The 22,627-nt window shown below is 39.3% G+C and overlaps 1 protein-coding gene across 2 annotated transcripts; it reads right to left on the reverse strand.

Annotated features, from left to right (window-relative positions):
- Positions 1–6,047: 6,047 nt before the first annotated feature.
- Positions 6,048–16,193, reverse strand: si:dkey-185m8.2 (trichohyalin). 2 transcript variants are annotated; one of them, XM_017433209.3, is made up of 3 exons: positions 15,980–16,193; positions 14,887–15,663; positions 6,048–11,926 (listed from the first exon to the last, which is right to left on the reverse strand). In XM_017433209.3, the coding sequence occupies exons 1-3, from the start codon at positions 16,026–16,028 to the stop codon at positions 6,180–6,182; spliced, it is 6,573 nt and encodes a 2,190-aa protein (XP_017288698.1). In that variant the 5' UTR covers positions 16,029–16,193; the 3' UTR covers positions 6,048–6,179. The 2 variants fall into 2 exon arrangements, with proteins under 2 accessions (XP_017288698.1, XP_024865628.2); XM_025009860.2 differs by having other exon boundaries at positions 14,887–15,711.
- Between the last annotated feature and the right edge of the window lie 6,434 nt (positions 16,194–22,627).

A 22,627-nucleotide genomic window follows, 5' to 3' on the forward strand; every position in this document is an offset into this window, starting at 1 on the left:
AAAGAGAAATTAAATAAGATTTGAAGTATAAAGAAACTTTCCAGAAGTTTCTTGAATGAAGTCAAAATGCAGTTATGAAGGAGTTCAGATATATTCTGCCATATTTTGTGGGTTATTTGTTGGTGACAGTGGAGATTCAGCAGTGAGCAAAGAGAAAATATTTACCAATGTGGTAATGTTTAGATTTTTCTTAATTTTAGAAGTGTTTTTATTATATTAGTGTTTTAAAAGCACAATTTAAACCCCCTTTTTAAGGTATTTCTGAGTTTAATTTGCCTCTCACTTCACACTTGGAAACCCACCTTTACTTATCTACTTGCCATGATTATCATAAATTATTGTTTTGCAAACACTTATTCTTTTAGCTTCTAACATTTGACTTTTTCCATTAGGAAGTTTTGTTAAAAAACTGTGTGCAACTTGGATTTATTAAAATAATTAAGCACATCAGGACAATACAAAACATTTGAAGATTTTACTATTAAGATCCATCAGAACATGAATGAGTCGGGTCTGAGGTTCCTCTTTACAAGACAATACACAAAGCCAAACAGCCCCTTTCGGTTTTAATTGTCTTAAATTTTTAAATATTACCAGAATCTTCATTTCAATGTCAACAAGGCAGGAGAAATTGGCTTAAAACCGAGTTATTGACTGGCAGCCTATATTTTTCATAATTTCTTGTCTCAAAACTATTAATCAACAGAAGGAACTACTGAGAGTTTGAAGTCTCAAAAAATGAACTTTGTTCTAACACAGATCACTGGGAAGCTTCAGTGCTTCAAAAAGTTTAATTTACTCGTGACTAGAATAAAACCAAGACAAAAACGGACTGCTGTTGTCTACAATTAGGTACTGCTAATTGTTTGTAACTTTTCCATAGAACTCTGTCATGGATCAGTGTAATGGTGAATCTAGCAGGGGAAACAACCAGGAAGCAGGTAAATCTAAGGAGTTTAGGAACTAAACAAATGTACTAGTAGCTTAAAGTAATGAGGCAACATAAGTGAAATTAAACACAAGCCCTAACAAAAGCTGAGCAAAACCAACAGGCTTACACTGTTATGGGTGATTACTGAGTAGAGACAGGTGTGCTGATTACAGGTGGGTCACAGGTGTGTGGAGCTGAACAACAAGGACAACTGAGGAGAGCAATGGTTGAGGTGAGAAAACATGACCAAAAACAACTCTAGATCCCATGAAACTAAAACCAGACAAGAACACACTCGAAATACCAAAACTCCTGACACCGTGATAGAACCCCACTTCAAACGATCCAAACTATCCCTTTAATTCATATACGCCAACATCAACTATTTAGAACAATAATCAGTGAACTTTCAACTAAACGTGTCCTTTTAGTTGTGAGCAAGGAGCTGATCTGGAGCTCCTTCAGGTCAGATTCAAGATACATTAAATCCTAATCATCAAGGGGCCAGACGGGCCTTTTGGAACCACAACCATGCAAATATTTACCTTTCGTCTTACCTGGAAGCTTCAGTACAAAGAGGAGTGATGTGCTCAGGAAGAAAATTAAATAAATAAAAAGATTTTTTTTTTTCCGAGTTAGTGAAAGGTGCAACTTAAGCATAAAGTACCTTTTTCTAATAAAACTTGCCTTTACCAGTGGCTTTATTTGTAATTAATGAGTAATTTATTATTGCTAAGAATATTAATTGCAAAGTACAAGATGTAATTAAACGGACAACAAAACTGATTAAAAATCAATTTAAAAATCACTGTTTTTGAACTCCAAAGGACAATAAAGAAAAATGTACTTTTTAATGCAAAATCAACAGTAGTTTTGTTCCTTTCAGAAAGAAAACAAAATAAGTTCAGAAAACCTTTTACAGGGATTCAGTTGAACAAAATGTTTCAAGATAATTTGATTGAAATGTTTCTGTTATTTTTTTTTCATTTATTAACCTTAACCCTTTCCCCCCCAGAGGCAGATTGGTCCTCGGTGACAGGCCAGACAAAGAGCAGTTCAAAAATACTTATGAGACAGCAAGAGAAGTTTGGTTATCTGGGAGGGTCTCAGAGTAGAGCTGCTGCTCCTCCACATCCAGAGGAGCCAGTTGAGGTGGTTTAAGCATCTAGTAGGGAGGTGTTCCAGGCACGTCCAGCTGGGAGGAGACGCTGGGGAAGACCCGGGACACGATGGAGAGACTATGTCTCTCATTTGGCCTGGGAATGCCTTGGAATCCTTCTGGAAGAGCTGGCTATGGAAACAGATACCTGGGCCTCCCTGCTCAGGCTGCTGCCCCCCCTGCGACCCGACTCTGGAACAAGAGGTAGATAATGGATGGATGGAACCTTCAGCACCATTTGTTTCCTTGGTTCTCCTCTTCCTGTGCAGAGCCTGTATGTTGTGCTTGTTATGATACTGTTTGTCTGTCACCAAATGCACAGTCACAGAATATGATTTATCATTAACCAGCACCAGGCTGTTGTGCTAATTGCGGTGAGTCCGAATTAAACCTTCAGTATTAAAAACCACTTGAATATTAATGGAAGCATTTAAACGGAATCACATTTATTTCCTTCCTGGGTCAAGTGCAAAAAAGAAAAAAAAAAACATTGCAGAAAAGGCCATTATTCAAATGAGTGCACAGACCTTAATAGAAATCAGCCCAGCCATTAACTTCTGTTTTAAAAAGGCCCAATAATTTGGTTTCCAACATTTGCAGACATGATTGACTGCGCAGCTGCTGTCTATTGTGGTGCATGTAAATGTGGTCCCACACATATTTCCACAAAAAGCCTCAATCAAGACCTTAAAAGGTTCCAAATAAAGATAAATTAGGGTTACAGTGTTGCCTTAATCCGAACTAATGCCAGCTAAAACCACAATGAGTGCCAGAAAGTGGTTTCATCAACCACTGTTTGCACCTTTCTGGACGAGAATGACAATATGAAGCAAAGTTTCACCCCTGATCTCACAGTAACAGAAGTGATTTTGTCATCTGAATGGTCCTTAATGGAAAGACAAAATATTTTGACAGGTTTGGAGGGCTTTTCAAAATGTTTAAATCACCACTTTATGAAGCTGAAAAATCTGTTTTAAGAGAAGCCAGGAAATGTTTTTTTTACAGAATATTTACATTTTTGAGCCAATTACTGTATGTCAATTCATTTTGATTTTAATTCCATTTATTTATATAGTGCCAATTCACGACAGAAGTAATCTCAAGGCACTAAACAAAGAGGGGAAAAGGTCCAACAGGACAGGAAAGAGACAGATAAATACAGAAGGGTTGGTCCAGGTGTAGTTTGGAAAGAAAAATAAAGCCTGGCAACCAATAATTACATGTTTGAACCTGGAGCATAGACAGTGAAGACAGCAGAGCGAGGAAACGTGGTCAGTTTGTCCTCCAGGTACCTCAGCTTATAGCAGCAGAACTAAGGGATAGCTCAGAAAATGTCACATATTGCCACTTTGTTAGGACGCCTTGCCTTTGCAAACTTTATCAAAGGGTGCTTTTTTAAAAATCCAGTCTAGGATTTTATTCCGAACCCTAACCAAGTTAGATATCACCTGCTGCTTTGGTGGCTGGCAATTAAAAAAAAAAAAATCATCCAGGAATTGAATTGGCAAAACTCCTACAGCTGTTTGTGTCGATCCACGTGCTGACTTATTGTTTTATAATCACACAGAAACATTTGGTCACACCCTGTCCCAGCTGGTTCGTCACAGCACCAAGGCTAAAATCTAACTTGTTCATGTTCCAACACTGCAGATATTAAATGGTCACGGTGAGGAAAATGTTGAAGCTATCTTTATTACTGAGAAATTATTGAATATTAGTATGTGTGCAGCATAATAAAATCCCTTTTTCTTAATTTAGTCCAAATTATTGTTATCGTCAATCATTTTTCAAAGGTTTGGGAGGATTTTATATTTGTAATAAAAAGGGAAAAAAGCAAGAATAGCTTCATTAGAGAGAATATGTTTAAAAGGACAATGCAGATCATCCAGTATGAGAATACAAAGATAAGTAATTGAGTTTGTGACGAACCTCAGAGCTCCTTGACAGTCTTTGTCAGGAGCATGAAGGCGTTATGAAGAGGCAAAGAATGAGAGAACTTGACTCTGAAAAAGAAAAATCGCTGTTTAAGTATTTCTCTTTTTTTAACTAACTGCTGGGTTTTTATGCTCAGACATTTTAAATCCAGGTTTTTCTGGAGAAAATAAATAAACAAAAAACCATTTAAAGCAATATATGGACAAGTAATTATTTTTTTTCTTCATATACTGGTAGGCAGATTGTATTACATTGAATTATTGTATTATTAATCAAAATCTTACATTAGGCTACAGGATGGAAGCTACAGTTTACCTTTGTGTGTATTTCTTTAAAAGAAGATTCAGTGTCACATTTAAAGAACATGGCCTCAAGTGGAAGTTGGCTGAAGGGGGAAAAAAATCCTAGATTAGACAGCAGGAAAAAAACAACAATAAAACTTAAATTTTTTTACCTTTATCTGAATGAAAGACATGTAAACATGACCTTCTGGCTGAGACTCATGAAAATGGAGGAGAAGCTTGGACTCAGATTCTTTCTGAGTGCTGACATGTCGTTTTAACACATTATGTGGCTCCATCATGTAAATATGGTGTTAAGAGGGGTGTTAAAGGGTCACACATCACGTGAAACCAAAACATAAAGGTCATCTATCTATCTATCTATCTATCTATCTATCTATCTATCTATCTATCTATCTATCTATCTATCTATCTATCTATCTATCTATCTATCTATCTATCTATCTATCTATCTATCTATCTATCTATCTATCTATCTATCTATCTATCTATCTATCTATCTATCTATCTGTAAATCAGGTTCTGTGATATTAAAATGATGCATGTCATGATTAATATAAAGATTGCCTATGAGATACGTATTATCGCTGATTTTGTGTCTCGGACATAAAACATTATGCTAAGTGCATTAAAATTACATATCCACTGCAATTTGTCAGACCTTTTCTTTTCTTAATTTTTCCTCCCAGATGCTTTGAGAGTAAAAAAAAAAAAAAAAAAGGACTCATCTTACAGAGACGATCAAAGATCCATCTTGACAGAACACCCTCTTATCTCGCCTCTAAAGGCAGCTCACACTGAATGGACAGATTGTAGGGGAAAATAAATAAATATATAAATAAATAAATATATAAATAAATAAAAAAAAAACACTGTTGCCATGTTGGATTCAGACCAGCACTCACACTCCATAATTATTAGCCTGGTGATTGCACACAAGTGGTTTTGGTTGTTGGATCTGGCTCTGGTAGGGGGGGCTGAGGGGAGGGGTAAATGATGGAAGTTGTTGTATGTATCCACTCCTATTTTTCCCTGGCTGTCAGAAATTGCATTTTGAGCGAGAGCCGCGCTCCTCTCATCAACAGTCATAATTTACTTGTCAAAGCAGGAGGTCCTCTCAGCATGGAGGCTGGGCCCCCTGGGGTTATAATTGCGGGACGGTTTTCTCCTGAAATGCCTCAAGTCAAAGAAGAAGCGCGGCTCTGCTGGTCGAGGCTTTTGTGTGCCTCACTTTTTTCTCCCTTAAAGTAACCATTACTCAGACAACTGTAAAACGCTGTTGAAACATGTTTGACTGGCTTCATTATACTTTCACCATCATCATTTTTACCATCTGTGACTTTCAGCTGTGATACATTTGGCTCACAGGAAGTGGACTCCATGTTGGCACAATGTCGCCATCTAGTGGAGAAAAAACACAACTTCCTCATAGTTTTAGGTCAAATTAGGTTTTCTGGATTCATTGCAGATTTACAGCTTATAACAGGATTTCTTTTTTAAAAATGCAATAAATGAATTATGGGCTCTCATGAATCATTCACTAAGCAAGATGTTGATTATGTGTACTTAAGTGCAGTTTTCAATTTGAATTTTACCAAAGGGCAAATCTTCCTTCACTAAATTTATTTAGCACTTCACAGATTAAGATTTCCCATAGATAAAAAAGAAGATGCATTGTGTTTATGAGAGGCAATTTATTGCTCAATGTTACAATGAAAGATTTTAGGTTGTACTTTATTTGAGACCAGTTTCATTCTTGTTTAGACAACAAGAATCTCCAGATTTGTGTTTCAAAGAATATATTTACAAAAACAAATAAAAAGCAGTTTTTACATGCTTAAATAATTTAGTCTCAGCTGCTGTTCAGAGCAACAATGTCCTCCATCTTCTCAAACAGTCCTTCGATCATGGCGTTGTCTCCTTTGCTCCTGAGCACGTGATACCTGCCCCCGCATCTCTCCACGAGCCCCATCAGTTCCCCGTTCCTCAGGACATGCTGCTCGGCGCTCTCGCCTAAAGTTTCCCCCCACGTGAAGAGCACCAGCGTGCGTCTCCAGACGTCCTCCCCGAGCAAACCCACGTGCTCCTCTGCGGCCCGTCTGTACTTCTGCGTGCAGGTCAGGAAGGCGGGGACGAGCAGCAGGACGACGTGAGCGCCCGGGTGGAACCAGGACGCGCCGTCCAGGATGCCCTTCTCCTGCTGCGACGCGTTTGTTGGGTCGGGTCCGTCTCGCCACCTCAGTCCGAGCGGTTCTGCGACGGCGAGACGCCTCCCAGCTATTTGACCTCTCCAAGACCTGAAGCTGGATCCGTCGTTTTTGGACGCTTCTGCGCCCAAGATGGTGACTCCAGCTGGGGAGCGAGAAGACCAGGTCTCTCCTAATATCATCACCCTCAAATCTGACCCAGAGTCCTTGTTGTTTGATGTTTCAGGCCTCTGAGATATCAGTGTGATGTTGCTGACTGTTGCTCTCTCTCTCATCTCAAGGTTTGTTTTTTTAAGTGCTTTGAGGTGACAGTTTACGCTCTCTGTAGCTGATAAACCCATTTTCATCTCTTGATTCTCTTTGTCTTCTGTGCCCTTGTCTCTGTTTGACTCTTTTCCTCTTCCCCTCCTCTCACTGACCTCTCCGTAAATCAAAGGCCCGTTATCTCCTGAGTTCTCCACTGCAGCCGGCTGATAGAATAACTCGTCGTGGTCCAGCTTATCCCATGCCGCAGGTCTTTGCTCCCTTTTGTCCAACTCCTCCTCCCGTTTTTTCAGATTCTGCTCCCACTTGTTCAGTTTTTTGAGCGAGTCCTTGAGTTTGCTCTCCCGGGTGTGCAGCTCCTCCTTCAGCGAGGCCATCTCTCGGCGCATCTCGTCCAACACCTGCGTCGTGCAGCTGACGTGCTCGTTTTGCATCAGGAGTTCTGACTTCAAGCTGAGCAACTCCTGCTCTTCGTTTTTCAAGTAGCACTCTCTGTCCTTCAGCTCTTTGCCCTGATCCTTCAGTCCTCTGACCTTCTTCTGGAGATCCTGGCCATGAGAGCTCAGCTCCCTCTGTGTGCCCTCCAGAACTTGAAATATGGCATCGAGCTCCTGTTCCTTTTTCTCAAGATTCTGCTCTCTCAAGATCAAATCTTCCTTGAGTTTATCTTTTTCCTCTTGCTCTTTTTGTCTTATCTCTAGATTCGTTTGTAGCTTTTGAAGCTCTTGCTCTTTCCTCTCCAGCTTTACCTCAGTTTCAGTAAGGTCTTTCTCTATTGCGTCGAGGTCGTTTCTTCTTTTGCTCAGCTCTTCTTCCGTTCTGCTCAGAATGTGCTCCTTTTCTTTGGCTAATTTTTCTTTTTCTAAGAATTCCTCCTCATTCTTGTTTTGTTTCTCCATCAGTTGCTTTGTAAAATGCTCTCTAAGCTCGTCCACCTGAGCCTTGCTCATTTCCTCCATAGCTTTAAGCCTTTCCATCTCTGCTTGCAGTTCATTATTGGCCTCTTTTAAGGTTCTTAACTCCACATCTTTGTCTTGAACTACAGCGTTTATGGTCTTTAATTTCTCTTCCAGTTGCTTTAGATTTTTGCTAACTTCTTCCTGGCTCTCCTTCCTCAGCTCCTCAAACCTGATTTGGAAATTGTCTGCCTCCTTCTTCATCTTTTCGTTTTGCTCCTGCAGTTCCTTCACTCTCTTTTGGCTTTCCTCGTATTTCTCTGTTGCAGCTCGGCTCTCTTCTTCCAAGCGGCTTATATGGCCGTCTTTGTCTTCGATGGTCTCATTTCTAACTTCGATTTCCTTTTCGTACTTCTGAATCATGCTCGTCATTTCCTTTTCCATTTTCTTGGTGAGCTCTTTCAGCTCAGACTTGGTTTGCTCAATGGTCAGCCTCAGCTGGATGAGCTCTCTCTCGTTTTCATTGTCCTTTTGCTGCAAACGTTCCAGCTCTTCTTCTTTCTCTTGAAGTTTTTGCATCGTTTCTGCTCTGATCTTCGTCTCTTGCTCTGCGTACCTTTGCTGTTCCTTTTCATTGCTTTTTTTCAGCTCTTCGGTGTCTTTTAAGTAATTTGCACACAGCCTTTTTGCCTCGTCGACCTTGCTTTCTCTCTGTGCAAGAAGACTTTGCGCTTCTCTTATTTCTTTTGTTTTCCTATCTATTGTTTCTATCAGCTTGTTCATCTCATGCGCGTCTTTCTCCTCTTTTTTCCTCAGCTCTTCCTTCCATCTCGTCTCTCTGTAGTCGTCCTGCTGTTTAATGCTTTCGATCTCCATTTCCTTTTCTTTCAGTTCTTTCTCCATGTCGTTTAAAAGCTGTCGTCTCATCTCCTCCATCTTTCTCTCCGTGTCCTGCAGTCGCTGCTCGGCCTCTTTCTTTTGGCTCAGAATAATCATCCCTCGCTCTTCTTCTTTCCTCTGCAGGATCTCGTCGACGTCCTTCAGCTGATGTTTTAACATTTCTGTCGTCCTGCTGCTTTCTTCTAGCATTTGCTGCATCTGCCTCTTGTGGTCGAAGTCGACTCGTTCTTTTTCTGTTCTCGTCTGCAACAGCTGCTGCTCAGCTTCTTTCAGTTTTTCTTTCATTGCTTCAGTTTTGAGCTCTTCTTCCTCCAGTTTTTGCTCGGTTTCTTTTTGGTGACTCAGGTAAAGAAGTTCTTTCTGTTCCTTTTCTTGTAGCTCTTCCTTCATTTCCTTAATGTTCAATTTCATGCCCTCAATTTCTCTTTCTCCTTTTGTCACGTTTTGCTCCATTGCTCTGATCTCATTCAACAGGTTGTTTTCTTTTTCCTTCATTTCTTTGAAATTTACCGTCATCTCTTCGATCTCTTTCTCTTTCTCCTCCATCTCTTTCTTGTGCCCTTCTTTCTCTCTTTTCCTGTTTTCAGTTTCACTCTCGAGCTGACATTTTAATTCCTCTGTCACCTTATCTTTCCGTTGCAGCTCTTGCGACATGTTTGTCTGCTCCAGCCTAATTTCGTCTATTTCTGCAGAGAGTTTTTGTTTTAGGTCTCTTATCTGTTTTTGTCTTTCCTGCTGTTGTTTCTCTGTTTCTCTGATCAGCTGCTGTTTCAGATCCTCGGTTTCTTTTTCTCTTTTTTGCTCCAAGATGTTTAGTTTCTCCATGTATTCGTGTTTGACCTTTTCAACTTCCTCTTCCTTTTGTTTGACTGCTTCATCAACTTCCCTCTGGTGATCAGCTTTTAGTGCTTCCATCAGTTTTGTCATTTCATCTATTTTTGTTGCCATCTCTTCCTCATGCTTCAGCTTTAAGGCCTCCAAAACTTTTTCTTTCTCTCGGTTCTGTTGTTTCATATCTTTTTGGTAGTTTAGCTGAGTGGTTTCTTTGGCTTTTTCACTTTCCAGCATTTTAGCTTCCATTTGAGCAAGATACAGCTGTTTTAATTCTTCAGCTTCTCTGTTTTTGGCTTGCATCTGTTCAGTGTTTTTTCTTGCAAACTCCTCTTTTAATTCCTCAATTTGTTTTTGTTGTTCTCGCTGCATGTTCTTTATTTCTTCGGCATGCTGCTGTTTGATCTGTTGTAAATCCTCAGCCTTTTCCTTTAACATCTTCTCAGCTTCTTCTTGTTTCTGAACTTTCATCGTCTCTGTCATTTTTTCCATCTCAGATATTTTTCTGACCATCTCCTCCCGGTGCTTTCGTTTTAAGGCCTCAACTATGTTTTCTTTCTCTTGTTTTTGCTCTTCCATGTCTTTCTTGTGTTTAAGTCTAATTGTTTCTTTCTCTTTTACATTTTCCAGCATTTTAGCTTCCATTTGAGTTAAAAACATTTGTTTCAGTTCTTCCATTTCTCTGTTTTTTGCTTGTATTTGTTCCTTGTTTTCTCTTGCAAATTGCTCTTTTAATTCAGTAACCTGTTTGTGTTGTTCTTGCTTCATGTTCTTTATTTTTTCATCATGCTTTTGCTTGATGTCTTCTATATGATCAGACTTTTCTTTTAACATCTTCTCAGCTTCTTCTTGTTGAACTTTCATTGTCTGCACAATGTTTTCCATCTCAGATGTTTTTCTGACCATCTCTTTTTGATGCTGCAGTTTTATGGCTTTTATCTTGACTTCTTTCTCTTGAATTTTTCTTTCCATTTCAGTTTTATGTTGTAATTTCAGCTCTTCCAGTTTGTTCTCCATATTTTTTTCCAGTTGTTTAATGTTTTCAAGTGCTGTCTGTTTTTCCTCTGCAGCTTTCTTACTCAGTCCTTCCAGCTGTTTTTCTTTTTCAAGCAGCATTATTTCCATCTCTCTTTTCAGTTCTTCCTCCCTCTCCTCCATCTCCTTATTTTTTTCTTGCTCTTTTTCAACAAGGATGTCTTCATAGTGTATTTTGGTTTGTTTCATGTCTACATTTAAAGATTCAAGCTTTTCGATCCACTCTTGTCTCTCTTTCTTGAGCATCTCTATAGTTTCTTCCTTTTTCTCCAGTTCTTTCTTCCATTCTTGTTTTTGTGCCCTTATAACATCCTCTCTTTGTTTCTTTTCTTGTTCGGCTTCCACGCAGGAACGTTCCAGATCCAGAAGCTTCAGCTGCTGCTCTTCGGTTCTTTCTTGCAGCTCCTCGAGCTCCCTCTCCTTCCGCTCCAGTTCCAGCTCCACCTCATACTTCTCTTGTTGGCTTTGGTTTAGTGTGATGTGGATCCTGGAATTTTCTAGATTTAAATCCTGAATCTCCCTCTCTCTGTCTTCTGTCAGCCATCTTATCCTCTCCTCCAGCTCGCCCATATCATTCCTGATTTCACCCACCCTCCTGTCCTCATCCTCCTCTTCTTCTCTTTGGATGTCAGCTTTCCCTGGTGATTTCACCTTCTTCTTTCTATCGAAGAACCATCTAATGCTCTTCATCTCCCTCTCTCTCATTTTCTTCAACTCCCCCTCCTGACGAAGCATCTTATCGCCGATCTCCTTCAGCCGCTGGTTGAACTTTTCGTTCCTTTGTTGGCTTAAATCCCTGACTTCTAGAACCAGACTAGAGAAAGCTTCACACCTGTTCATTGCTGCCATCTTTTCAACTTTCTCCAAGAGCTCAGTCACCTTTGCAGCGCCTTCGCCTCCCCTTCCTCCCCCGTCTCTGCTGCCGATCACATGGTACCTCCCCCTGCATTTCTCCAGCAGGCCCTGCAGGTCCCTGCCTCCGCTCTGGATGTGCTGCTTGATGTCCACCCCCTCCCGAAGCTGGTCCCCGTGGGTGAATAGTAAGATGGTGTGCCTCCAGACGCCCTCTCCCAGAAGTTCCAGATGTTCCCTCACATGTCCCGCCCTCACCAGAATGTCCACCCTTAAAGTCAGCAGCAGAGCATGAGGCCCAGGCGGACACAACGCCACGCTACTCATGATTTCCCTTTTGACTCTCTCTGGCGTAGCTCCAGCCACTCCTGCCTCCCAGCCCGGTGTGTCCACCACAGTCACCAGTCTCATGGCCACCTCTGCCTGCTGACGAATGCACTCCTCTGTTACTTCTCCTGAGCTGAAGAAGCCTGTCTTTCCAAGGATGGCGTTCCCAGCAGAACTCTTTCCAGTTTCCCGTTCACCCAGGAGAACCAGTCTGACTTCTGGAAGCCGCCGAGAAGCCTTGGAGAACGACTGGTGTGCATCGAGCTCAGAACCTTGAGGTCCGTCACCTGAAGGGGAAAAAAGAACAAAAAGCTTCAATCAGTGTGTTTTAATGTCATCAAAGTAGTTATAACAAAGTCACATTGACTGAGTTTTGTATCTGTATGTAGTTTGTATTACATGAGTTTTCTTGAAGAAATATTATTCCTGCTGGAAGTGTCCCAGGCTGCACCAGAAGTGCTACAGCTAGCTGCTGGTGCCACTATTTGTGTTTGCAGATAACCATAGAAGTTTACATAAATAACCAATAATATAAAATAAGCAGCAATGTAAGTGTCTATAAAATAGTGTTTGTATGAACCACCGTGACCTTTTTGAGAGTAGAGTTGTTTTAAGTCAGCAGCAGTTCACTTGATCCCACTCAGACTAGTTGTTATCTTATTGATCTGGTCATAATGAAACTTTATTTCTCAAAACTGAAAATGCTCAAAGAGCTGCTATCTACAACAAGGAAGAATTCATTGCTTATATATATATTTTAACTTCCATTTTAACTTCCAATTTTTGTTCTCTTTAGGTATTATAATACAGACTCTATGAACTCTACAGAGTTGATGCGTGGGCAGCCTGTAGCCTCTTTCCATCAAATCACTTTAATCCAACCTACACTACCACGTCAGACTGACACCAACAGATAACTGTGCACTAATCTCAAAACTTCTGGGAGAAAACTCCATTTAAAAGTCCATTTAATCTTGGAAAGTATTTCCCATCTGGTATCACTTTTGTCGAAAAGTGACTGAACTATTCTCCTCCAACCATAAGCCTCAAGGTGACAACAATCAGTCAGTTCTGTGTTGGACTTATCGCCTATTAATTGTCAAACCACTTCCTCTACCATTGTGCCCTTTTTCAGTTGTTGAACTGCGCTTTGTTCATCTTTATCAGGTTGCGAGGTAAATGGACCTAGAGCGTAGACACCCATTCAAACTTAAACTGATTTATTATAACAAAAACAAAAGGCTGATGTGGCAGCAAAGCAAAAGAAACAGAACACCCAGAACCACAAAGAGACACAAGGAACATAACCAGAGTGTGGCGCAGAAACCATGAGCAACAAAACAGAAAACAGAAAGCAAACAGCAACGAACCAGCAGAGAGGAAATGACCAGAGACTGAATATAAAGAACTGTAGGTCAGTGTAAGATGAGCTGCAGCTGGGAGATGATGGGGAACAGGTGAGATGGGCGTGGCAGGCTACTGAGCTGAGGGCAGGTGAATAGTGACACAGGGAACACAAGGAACAAGACAATACAAGAATAAATATTAACACGAAAACAAAAGGAACTTACTTAACACAAGGATCACAGGAAAAAATCAAATAAAGAACAAGAAAATAACACAAAATACCCAAATCCTGACAATCTTAGGCACATACATGACTGCATTCAAAGAGGCTTGGGTAGCCTTAAAAAGCTTACTCTAAACCCTGGTCAAACTGAAAACTAGAATCCATGCTATCCTTTTAAAGTTAAAGGTGGTTAAAGGAGGCCACATTACTGGAAAATTTCTACTCTTTTTGACAGACGCCCCAAAGGCAGCCAGAGCAGCAGTACAGTCTTTATTTCTTATCTTACTTGACCTATCTGCAGATTTTGACACTTGCATGGCTTTGTTCACTGCTACTCAGATGATACCCTTCTCTGCCTCTCATGTTAGGGAATTAACCCTAAAATCTGAGCTTGTCTGACCTAATCAAGAAAAGAATACCATCGCCCCACTGATATATTTTCCAAAAATAATTTGTTTTGTCACTCCAACCATTCAATCCATCCAACAGAATACCTACATAAAATTTAAATTAAAACAACAACAACACATAACTCAGGTATCATAACTGATGACCATTTGTCTTCCTCTACAAAACTGTGACTGATGTTCAGTCATGTTGCCTTGTTTTTTACAACACATAAATCTTGTCATCAGCTGCGTTACATATGATTTATTGTATAAACACTGCCTTGTACAAAAACATAGGCAAAATAAAATGCTGCTGTATCACAGTTGTAAGGCTTTTATTGTGAAACTTCTGAGTTTCTCCAGTGTGGATAAACAGAGCTTCAGTATCTTCTAAAGTATTGGTTTCACTAGAGAAACACTCCTACCAGGAGGTGTGTGGGGGATTCAAGAGCCAGATCCAATAAATGCAGATTACACAGTTTGAAAGGAGTTTTCTGCTACAGCAGCCATTTTTACCTATACTGGTGCTGACTATATCTACAATTTTAGCTCTGTTTTTGTCACCACCAACAATTGAGCTGAAATATTTGTGTGCTTGGGGTCAGGGAACTCGTAACTGCAGTTGATTTGGATGCACTGGTTAAATTTGTTATAAAAATGCAGTTAGCATAGGCTTTTGGCATGAGGGATTTAGCATGAAGACATTATCTCTTTAGGGTCATGACTAAATTAGGGCTACGACTTGATTTACTTAATCCTTTAGTTGCAATCGATGCTGACATATTTGCGGTCAAATTGCAGTTATATTACTATCACTCACTCATTACTATCTAATAGTATGAATTTGTTGTTTACAAAAAGTTACAGTTGTCCAAATGAAAAATGTTTCAGAAATGCAAATCTCCCTCTGGCCTGGTGATGAGGATAAAGTGTCTCTTATCTGTAAATTCAAGTGCCATTCAGTTTGGTCTTGTAGCTGTGTAGCTGATTGATTGAAAATGTTGTTTTCAGGAGGAAATAAAAAAAAACTCAACTAAAGCTTAAAAGTCTAATGATTTAGAAAACCTCAACAACATGCAAACTTTTCAAACTAAAATACCAAGGTTTTCAAATGTCTGAAGTGTCGTTCATTTCATTCAGTTATAAAATGTTGATTAAATGGTGTGCTTTCCACTGCAGGAGCCTTCTCTATATTTTCTGAGCCTTATTATGAAAATCAAATGTTTTCATGCACTTGAAGCCACTCGTGAAGTTGGAGTATATAAATTAAAGAATGTGAAGGACTCACTCATGAGAGCGGCTTTGATGGTTCCTCTCTGCACCTGGGCCTCCATCTGCCTTTGTTTCTTTCTCCTCTCTCTGGCTCTCCTCTTTCCTTCTGCCTCCAGACCCGACAGAACAGTATGATCCAACTCGAGATGGCTCTTCCCTTTCTTCTTCCTGTCCACCATCGCCTCCAGCTTCCTTATCAGTTCTCTGACTTGTGTCCCGTCTCCTTTGTTGTGGTTATTCACAACATGGTATCTGTTGGCACACTTCTGGATGAGCCTTTGGAGTGCCGGGCCACTCGTCAGGATTCGCTGCTCCATGGTCACCAGGCCCAGTTCGTCCCCCCTGGTGAAAAGCACCAAGGTATGTTCCCACACATCTTTCCCCAGTGGCTCCAGGTGCTCCTCGATCTCCTTGATGTAGTTATTTGTGACGGAAGCACAGGACCGTACAACCAGCAGCACAGCATGAGGTCCAGGAGGACAAAGGGACACGCTGCGTAAGGTTTCTCTCCTCACCCAGTTGGGGGTCCTGTTCAGTGGGTAGTACCACTCCCATCCAGGTGTGTCCACGACCATGACTTTTCTCCCAGCGACATCAGCTCGCCTTTTCACACACTCCTCTGTGGGCTTACCGCTCTCAAACCCACCAACGCCTCCCAGGATGGTGTTCCCAGCAGCGCTCTTGCCTGTTCCTTTTCTTCCCAAAAGGACCAGTCGAAGTTCTGGAACCACAGGCGGGATCCCTGGGGAGGCAGACAAGTGTTGGAGGTTCATGGCGGCCTGCAGACTCTCATCTGTGAAGAAAGGGAGAAGTACTTCCTCAGTGCATCGTACTGGATAAGCTGAATGACACAAAGCAAAGAAATACAACAGTTGTCAGATATCTAGTCTCTACATTACACTTTAAATTCTCCTTTTTGTTATTTTACACAACAACTACATAACAACACTGTTATTAAACCTTCTTTGTAAATAACATATTTAAATATTCTGCCATTAAACTCCAGATTTGATCAAAAATGTAACACTTAAACTACTCTTAAACTAAAGTAGCTCTGAACGAGCCCAGAATGTAACAATTTTCAGAAACAAAAGCAGCACTGAACTCACCACCGTTTGTGTCTGTGGCTGCACTGCAGTTCTCATCTGTCAAGTCCATCACTTCTCTGTCCACGTTGTTTCTATTCTTCCTCTTCCTCTTTTTGGTTAGTGCATGTATTCTAAAGGAACAGGTTCTGAAGAATCATTGTGACAAAACAGATATACTCCGGCAATGAAGTGATCTGAAACAAGGACTTGTGCTGCACACAATGAACACGTAAAGTCGCAGACTTGTTCTGTCACGTGACCCATGTGTGGTTTTTTTTAACGTACTCTCATTCAACACGACAGGAAGTCAGGAGTTGGCACATTGAGGGTTTTAAGAAACAGTGCATGCTTGTAAAAATATACAAATGCACAAATGCATGCAGAACACAGCTGGTGTGGAGCTTCATTCATACACGCACACGATGCATGCACACGGAACATGTGTTTGCATGCAGAAAAACAGACATGCATATCTTAGTTCAAGAACAGTTTAGTGTGTAAATGTCAAGACTTTGCCCTGTGGTGAAATTGTGAAACGCCTGTTTCCTGTGCTTGCAAGCAAGTCAGAGAAATACAACTTAAAGCACTAAAGTCTGAAAATACTTCTACATAGAAAAAGAAAAATTAAGGGAAGCTTTGACAAATAATTTAAACTAAATATCATTGATTTAATGCTGCAATGATACATGTAATCAAAAGGTTTTGTTTAGAATATGGCATTAAAATGAGGAAGTTTGTCTTATCTCAATTTTAACTGAGGAGCCCTAATATACTGTGTTCCTCATACAGTATTTTTTCACAGTGACACTTATAATACTAACTTTTATTTGACATAATATGCTTCCAGTGATTGTTTATGCAACACATGCAAGTTACCATCTATTGTGACCCTGAAAGCAGCAGCTGCCAATGGAATTTCACTGCAAAGAACATTTACTGTGTATAGGCCACTTTTAATTTTACACCATCACCCTTTGTATTGCCTGATGCCAAATAATAATTTTGCCTGTGTCCTTGCACATATTCAGCTAAGATTTGGTGTGGTAGCAAATGAGCATCATCGCCACACATTGCACAACAACTTTGCCTAAAACTTTGGCATGAACTGTACAGATTTTAGTAAAACTGTCAGAAAGTAACCACTGGAGTGTACATCTACAAGTGATTCCCTTTTGGAGTCAGCCTGATTCAAGATGGCCATCACAGCTAGTATTAGAGCAAAGCTGAATCAGCAAAGATGAAAAAAAAAAAGCAAAAGATCAGTCATTTTTATTTTTCTCCATAATCTACTAAAAAAACATTTATTTTCTAACAGTTGCTGTCTTGTGTGAGGGGCAGGACAAACCTCCCTCTTTGGCTGTATTAAACCTTCATGGTACAACGTGTTCCCGAGTGTTGTCCAACAAGTGCCATGAAAACACACATGCTCACATTAGATCATGTTCCTTATGATTCAGCTCTTCCTTCAGCAGCGGTTAAGGAAGAAAAACAAACAAACTCTGTTTATGGGAAGGACTGAATCAGCTGTATGGCAACATTAACCTCAGCAGAGCTGTCCTCAGGTCTTTGAAGGGCTCTGTGTGTGAAATATTACCATGATTATTATTATTTTTTGTTAATAGCATGTGGATTTTTGCAAATGCCCAAGGCTATCCAACAAAATGACTCATTGTGAATAGACCACCTCAAAAATGTAACTATCTAAAATTTGTTATCTTTAAAATATCACTTAAATTAACATTTGCAGAGGTGAAGTGGTGGCAATGAGTAACATTTATTTTTTTAATGTTTGATTGAGACCTTTATTTATTCAGGCACGTTTTGAGATTTAATATTTCTCTCTTTTTTATGATTTCCTAAGTTTTGTATTCAGACATAATTTAATCTCAGAACCCTGAAGAGTGGTGACAATTGGAAAATTTAAAGATTCAAATTTAAACTTGAGAATATCAGCTTGGGTTTCCCAGCCTTTAAAACAAGTTTAATATCGCACAAAAAAACACTGAACAACATTAAAGGATTGTGAAACAGACAAAGAACCATAAAACAGCACAGATGCAACAGAGTACATCACAGTATCATCAGCATAGAAGTTGAAGTTAACATAAGAAATATCTGTCTCTTCACACAACAATAATAATCAAACCACCCAACAGTATTTTTTGACAGCTAAATAATAAAAGCTCTCTACTTCACTTTAATGGTTTCCAAAGTGGGGGTTGGGACCCAACTGTTGGCCTTGAAACACCAGTTTTAGGGTTTTGAGATGATTTCTAGTTTTTTCATTGAATTGGAAAAATGACTGCAAATACCATGATTCTTTTTTTTATTTAATTTTTTTTCAGAATTGTTCCAAAAGATAATTACAATGGTTGTAAATAGAGAAAAAAATAGTCAACTGGTTGTCGAATGTGTGATCTCTGTTGTTCAATTGGTCTAATACCAATGTTGATCAAAAATGGTTTTGATCACAATTCTCTGCCACTGTTATTTTGTTAGTTATTTGTTGAAAAGTTTGGGAACTGACGCTTTAATATTTAGTAGATTCACTGTGCCTACAGCCTTGGAGAAGCCAATTAAAAGGGTGTGGTTTGTTGTCTTAAGCTTAAAAAACATATTTATTACTATTAAAGCTGTTGTAGTTTCATTTTCTAAAACCAGAATAAAAATGTAATATTATTAGTAACTGTACACTCCTTTAGTCGTTTACTTACAAGTTACTCAGTGACCTTAACAACGACAGAAAACTTGGTTTTTGACCAAATATACATACATTGTAATGTTCCTTGTTCAGTATTTATGTTGCTTAGTTGCTTGAGACCACATTTTCTGAAATAGATGATTCCAGCTAATCTGTTTTTCTGTATTAAGAACACACATCTTTCAGCCTGAGGGAAAAACATTAAGCAGCATTTTATGATATGTTTTGTTTCGTCGTGATGGAAATTCTTTTTCATGGTTGAACCAAATTAAAGATTTTTTTTTTGTAACCAATGCAGTCGCTCCACTTCTCAGTAGTTGGGACTTTTTTAGTGTTTGGATTCATTTCTTACTCTTAAGGAGCCTTGAACACTGTTTCATTGCCAGAGTAGAAAACTGAATACAAAGAGTGAATGCAGAAAGCAAGCTGAACAGTAAGCAACAGTTAATCAGGATGAATGATGAGAAAAGTAATGGCTTTAATTTTATACAGCTCTAGTGATGACAAGAACAAGGTTATTTAAGATGAAATACAGCTTTTCTAAACATTATTAGCAAAATTATTGGCTTTCAGGCTTTAATAAGCTGACAAGTTTTATTTTTTGAAAGATTAATGTATTATTAGAGTATCATTTGGCAGCCTTTTCATTATTTGCACAAACTAATTTGCGTTCTTCAATTGCATATAGCAGTTTCATTGGCATAAACAGATTTTGGCACAAAGTGTTCCTGTTAATGTCGGTGTATCAGGCCATCAGGGGTTGTAATGCTGCTTTACATTTACCTCAGAAGTTAAGACTTGAATCTGGGCCACACTCAACTTTAATGTGTTCCAGTTATAAGACAGAAAACCAGTACCATTTGCTAATTGTTGTGCTTAGACTTCATGACCAGCTGCTATTTAGAGATACAAGCAGATAACAAAGGATTTCTCTGCAGTTTATGCATTCAGACATTGCAGAACACATTTTCATTAATAGACGCTATAGACAACTGTGCAACTGGTTTAATGAGATACAAACTTACAGAAGTGCAAGTAAACAGTTTATTACTGCAGCTACTGCAACTTTTTAAACCCAAGACAGCCATGTTGGATTTTGAGGTGGCTTCCAGTTGATTTTTCTGACGTGGATCTTGGTCTCAAGCATTGGTATTTACTGTGTTTTTCTTTTCTTGGCTACAAGCGTGAGCTTATATTTGGATTCAACGCTAATGGTGGCTGAAACAGAAATGATCAACTGAGATTTGTTCATGACAAGATGGAAAGCTGGTTTATCAAATCCCTTAAGAGTCCATGTCCTTTTTGTAATGGTTATTATGGAGGACTTTCTAGATGACTCTCTTGAACAAATTATCTGAGGCATTACTTAAAAAAGCTCAGGTGTTTGGGGCATTTTTTGTGCCTCAAACTCTCTTTAACCCCATCCCTGTTTCACACCAGAAACCAAATATTTGATTTAGTAAATGTGTTGCACAACGTGCTCTTTATTAAGAAAGAAAGGCTCAGGCACCTGAGGGAGCAAACATACAGGGACCTCTCTGCGACCTCTCTGTGCCACCTTACACCCATCTCAAATCTCAAACTAAACTGAGTTTTCTAAAATAAGAATACTAAAGTCAGCAAACTCAGCACTAATAAAAAACATGAAACACATTCCGCAAGATGTTTTTAGTGCTTTGACTTTAAATAAAAACCAAACATCAGGGGCTGCTGCTGCATGTGGTTTGAACCTGCAGCTTCACAGACCCTGAGGAATTGTAATGTAGAAATTCAAAACTGTAAAATACACAAAACCTCATATTTAAAGTGATGTTGGCTGTAAGATTGTATTTGTTTAACCTGTGGAAAAGGTTCCAGAAAGATCTGTTACCAGCATTTATAGTGAGCTCATAAAAAGGCCCCATTAACTGATTACTCATGTAGGAAATTTTAATTTATTATCATGATTCAACAATATGCAGCCTCTAATCATCATAAGGACACCAAATGAAGTGTTAGAATGTCGTTCATTACTGAAATGTTAGCCCAGGGCTGCCAAATAGTAAATGTTTAAATATCATACTTTTGCTTTAAAATTATTGTATTTTGACTTAAACTATCGCATGTGCTGAGTGAGGGTGCACTCTGTTTCTCAGGTGGGGGTTAAGATGAAGTGTGTGTTGTGATTGGCGGACATGCGCACAGGAGTGGAGGGGGTTGTTGCACACCTGGCTGACTGGTCCAACTTTCTGATGATTTATGGGTGTTCATGTGAATAAAAACAAGTTTTTGGAGTTTTTTTTCATTGCATGGAATTACCAAAACTACTGTATATTTGGACTTTTAAAAATGTTGTTCATACACTGTATAGACCCTAAAATGATTGTATAAATATGATAATTATCTTATATCTGGCAACACTGGTACCCTGATTTTTTTCAGCTTTGAAAACATCCATCCATCCATTTTCTCTACCCACTTCGCTCTTCCTGGTTGTGCTAGCGCCTACCTCCAGCCATCTGTGTGCAAGTGGTGGGGGACACCCTGGACGCATGCTCTGAGAACTGTTTTTTTTTTTAAATTTATGTCTATCCTAACCTATTAATTTTATTTCTCTATTTTAGATCAAACAGAAAAGTGACAAAAGTGTTTAAAAGTGTTGTAACATAAGGTCTAGAAAAACCAGAAATCTATTATTGCCATGGTGGTATAAAATGAATGTTCTGTAGTTCTGACTATAATCCTTTTTAACCCTCACCAAGTCGTTTTTTGTTATTAATATTTTTAACCTTAAGTAACACTCTGAGTAGGTGACCAGTCCATCACAGAGTTGAGACGTAGAAACAAACACTCACTCACACACACTTATTCATGCTTTGGACCAAATCACCAATGAACCTAACATGCATGTTTTTGATTTGTGGGAGGAAACTCAAACATGCACAGGGAGCACATGCAAACCCCACGCCAAAAGGTCTCAGCTGAGATTTCAACCTGCGGCCTTCTGGCTGTAAGGCAAAATCAAACTCCTGAACAGAAAAACAAAAGTGGAAAACGTATCCATTGTTCCCCCAGAAGGTGCGATGTTGTCCAAATTCTGAAGTGAAACTAATCCTTCTCTGTTCAGTTCAATGTTTTTGTACTGTTTATAGTCTCAGTTCACAACAAGTCCAAATCATAAATCCAAAACATTTAGTCCAAAACAGAACCAGATTCTAGTTACAAACAGTCAAATCAACATAGATTATAATACAATACAATCAAATTCAATAAATTATAAAATGCCAAATTAGTAGCAAGTTGTCAATCTAAGCAAATTAGAAGATTGCATTGAATCTTTTTGATTTATTCCCTTAACCTGAGCAAGCATGGGGTGGTGGGGGACCTTGGAGAGAAATTACTCTATTTTAACAGGAGGAAACGTCCAGCTGAACAACAACCAGGATGAACTTTCTTCTGCCTCGACTGGTTTGGGGTTGAGAGGAAAACTTTGGTCTGAAATTCGAGTGTATGTGTGTTTTATTTATTTTTACATATTTTTAAATGTCCAGGGTTTATTGTTTTGATTAAACACATGCTTATATTCCCCTTCCTTTAAATTGTTGGGCACACTGCAGTTGTTTTGTTTATGATGCAAGTTAAAATGCTCATTTCATACATTTTCTGCTGATCATGATGTTAAAAACATCTATTTCATAAAGAGAAAATATCCAGGTTTTATTCCCAATCACTCGGTTTATGTTGTTAACATGTGTCTGTACTCCTGTCATGTATGTACGCATGTTATTAAAGGTGGGATCTGTAAACCTCAGGGTGAGAAAGGCTAACAGTGCAAAGTCCCAAAATAAGTTCAAACAGAAACTTTGTTTGTGACTCTAAGTGTCATTCAGCTGTGGGTTGTACAGACATGGTACATTCCACATCCTGCTTCAAGCTGGACCAACAACCACCACAACCGCTGTTTCTCTACCAAGAGCTTGGATACACAC

This window comes from Kryptolebias marmoratus, linkage group LG7 (assembly GCF_001649575.2).
Source record: "Kryptolebias marmoratus isolate JLee-2015 linkage group LG7, ASM164957v2, whole genome shotgun sequence".
In the NCBI taxonomy this organism is placed as follows: domain Eukaryota; kingdom Metazoa; phylum Chordata; class Actinopteri; order Cyprinodontiformes; family Rivulidae; genus Kryptolebias; species Kryptolebias marmoratus.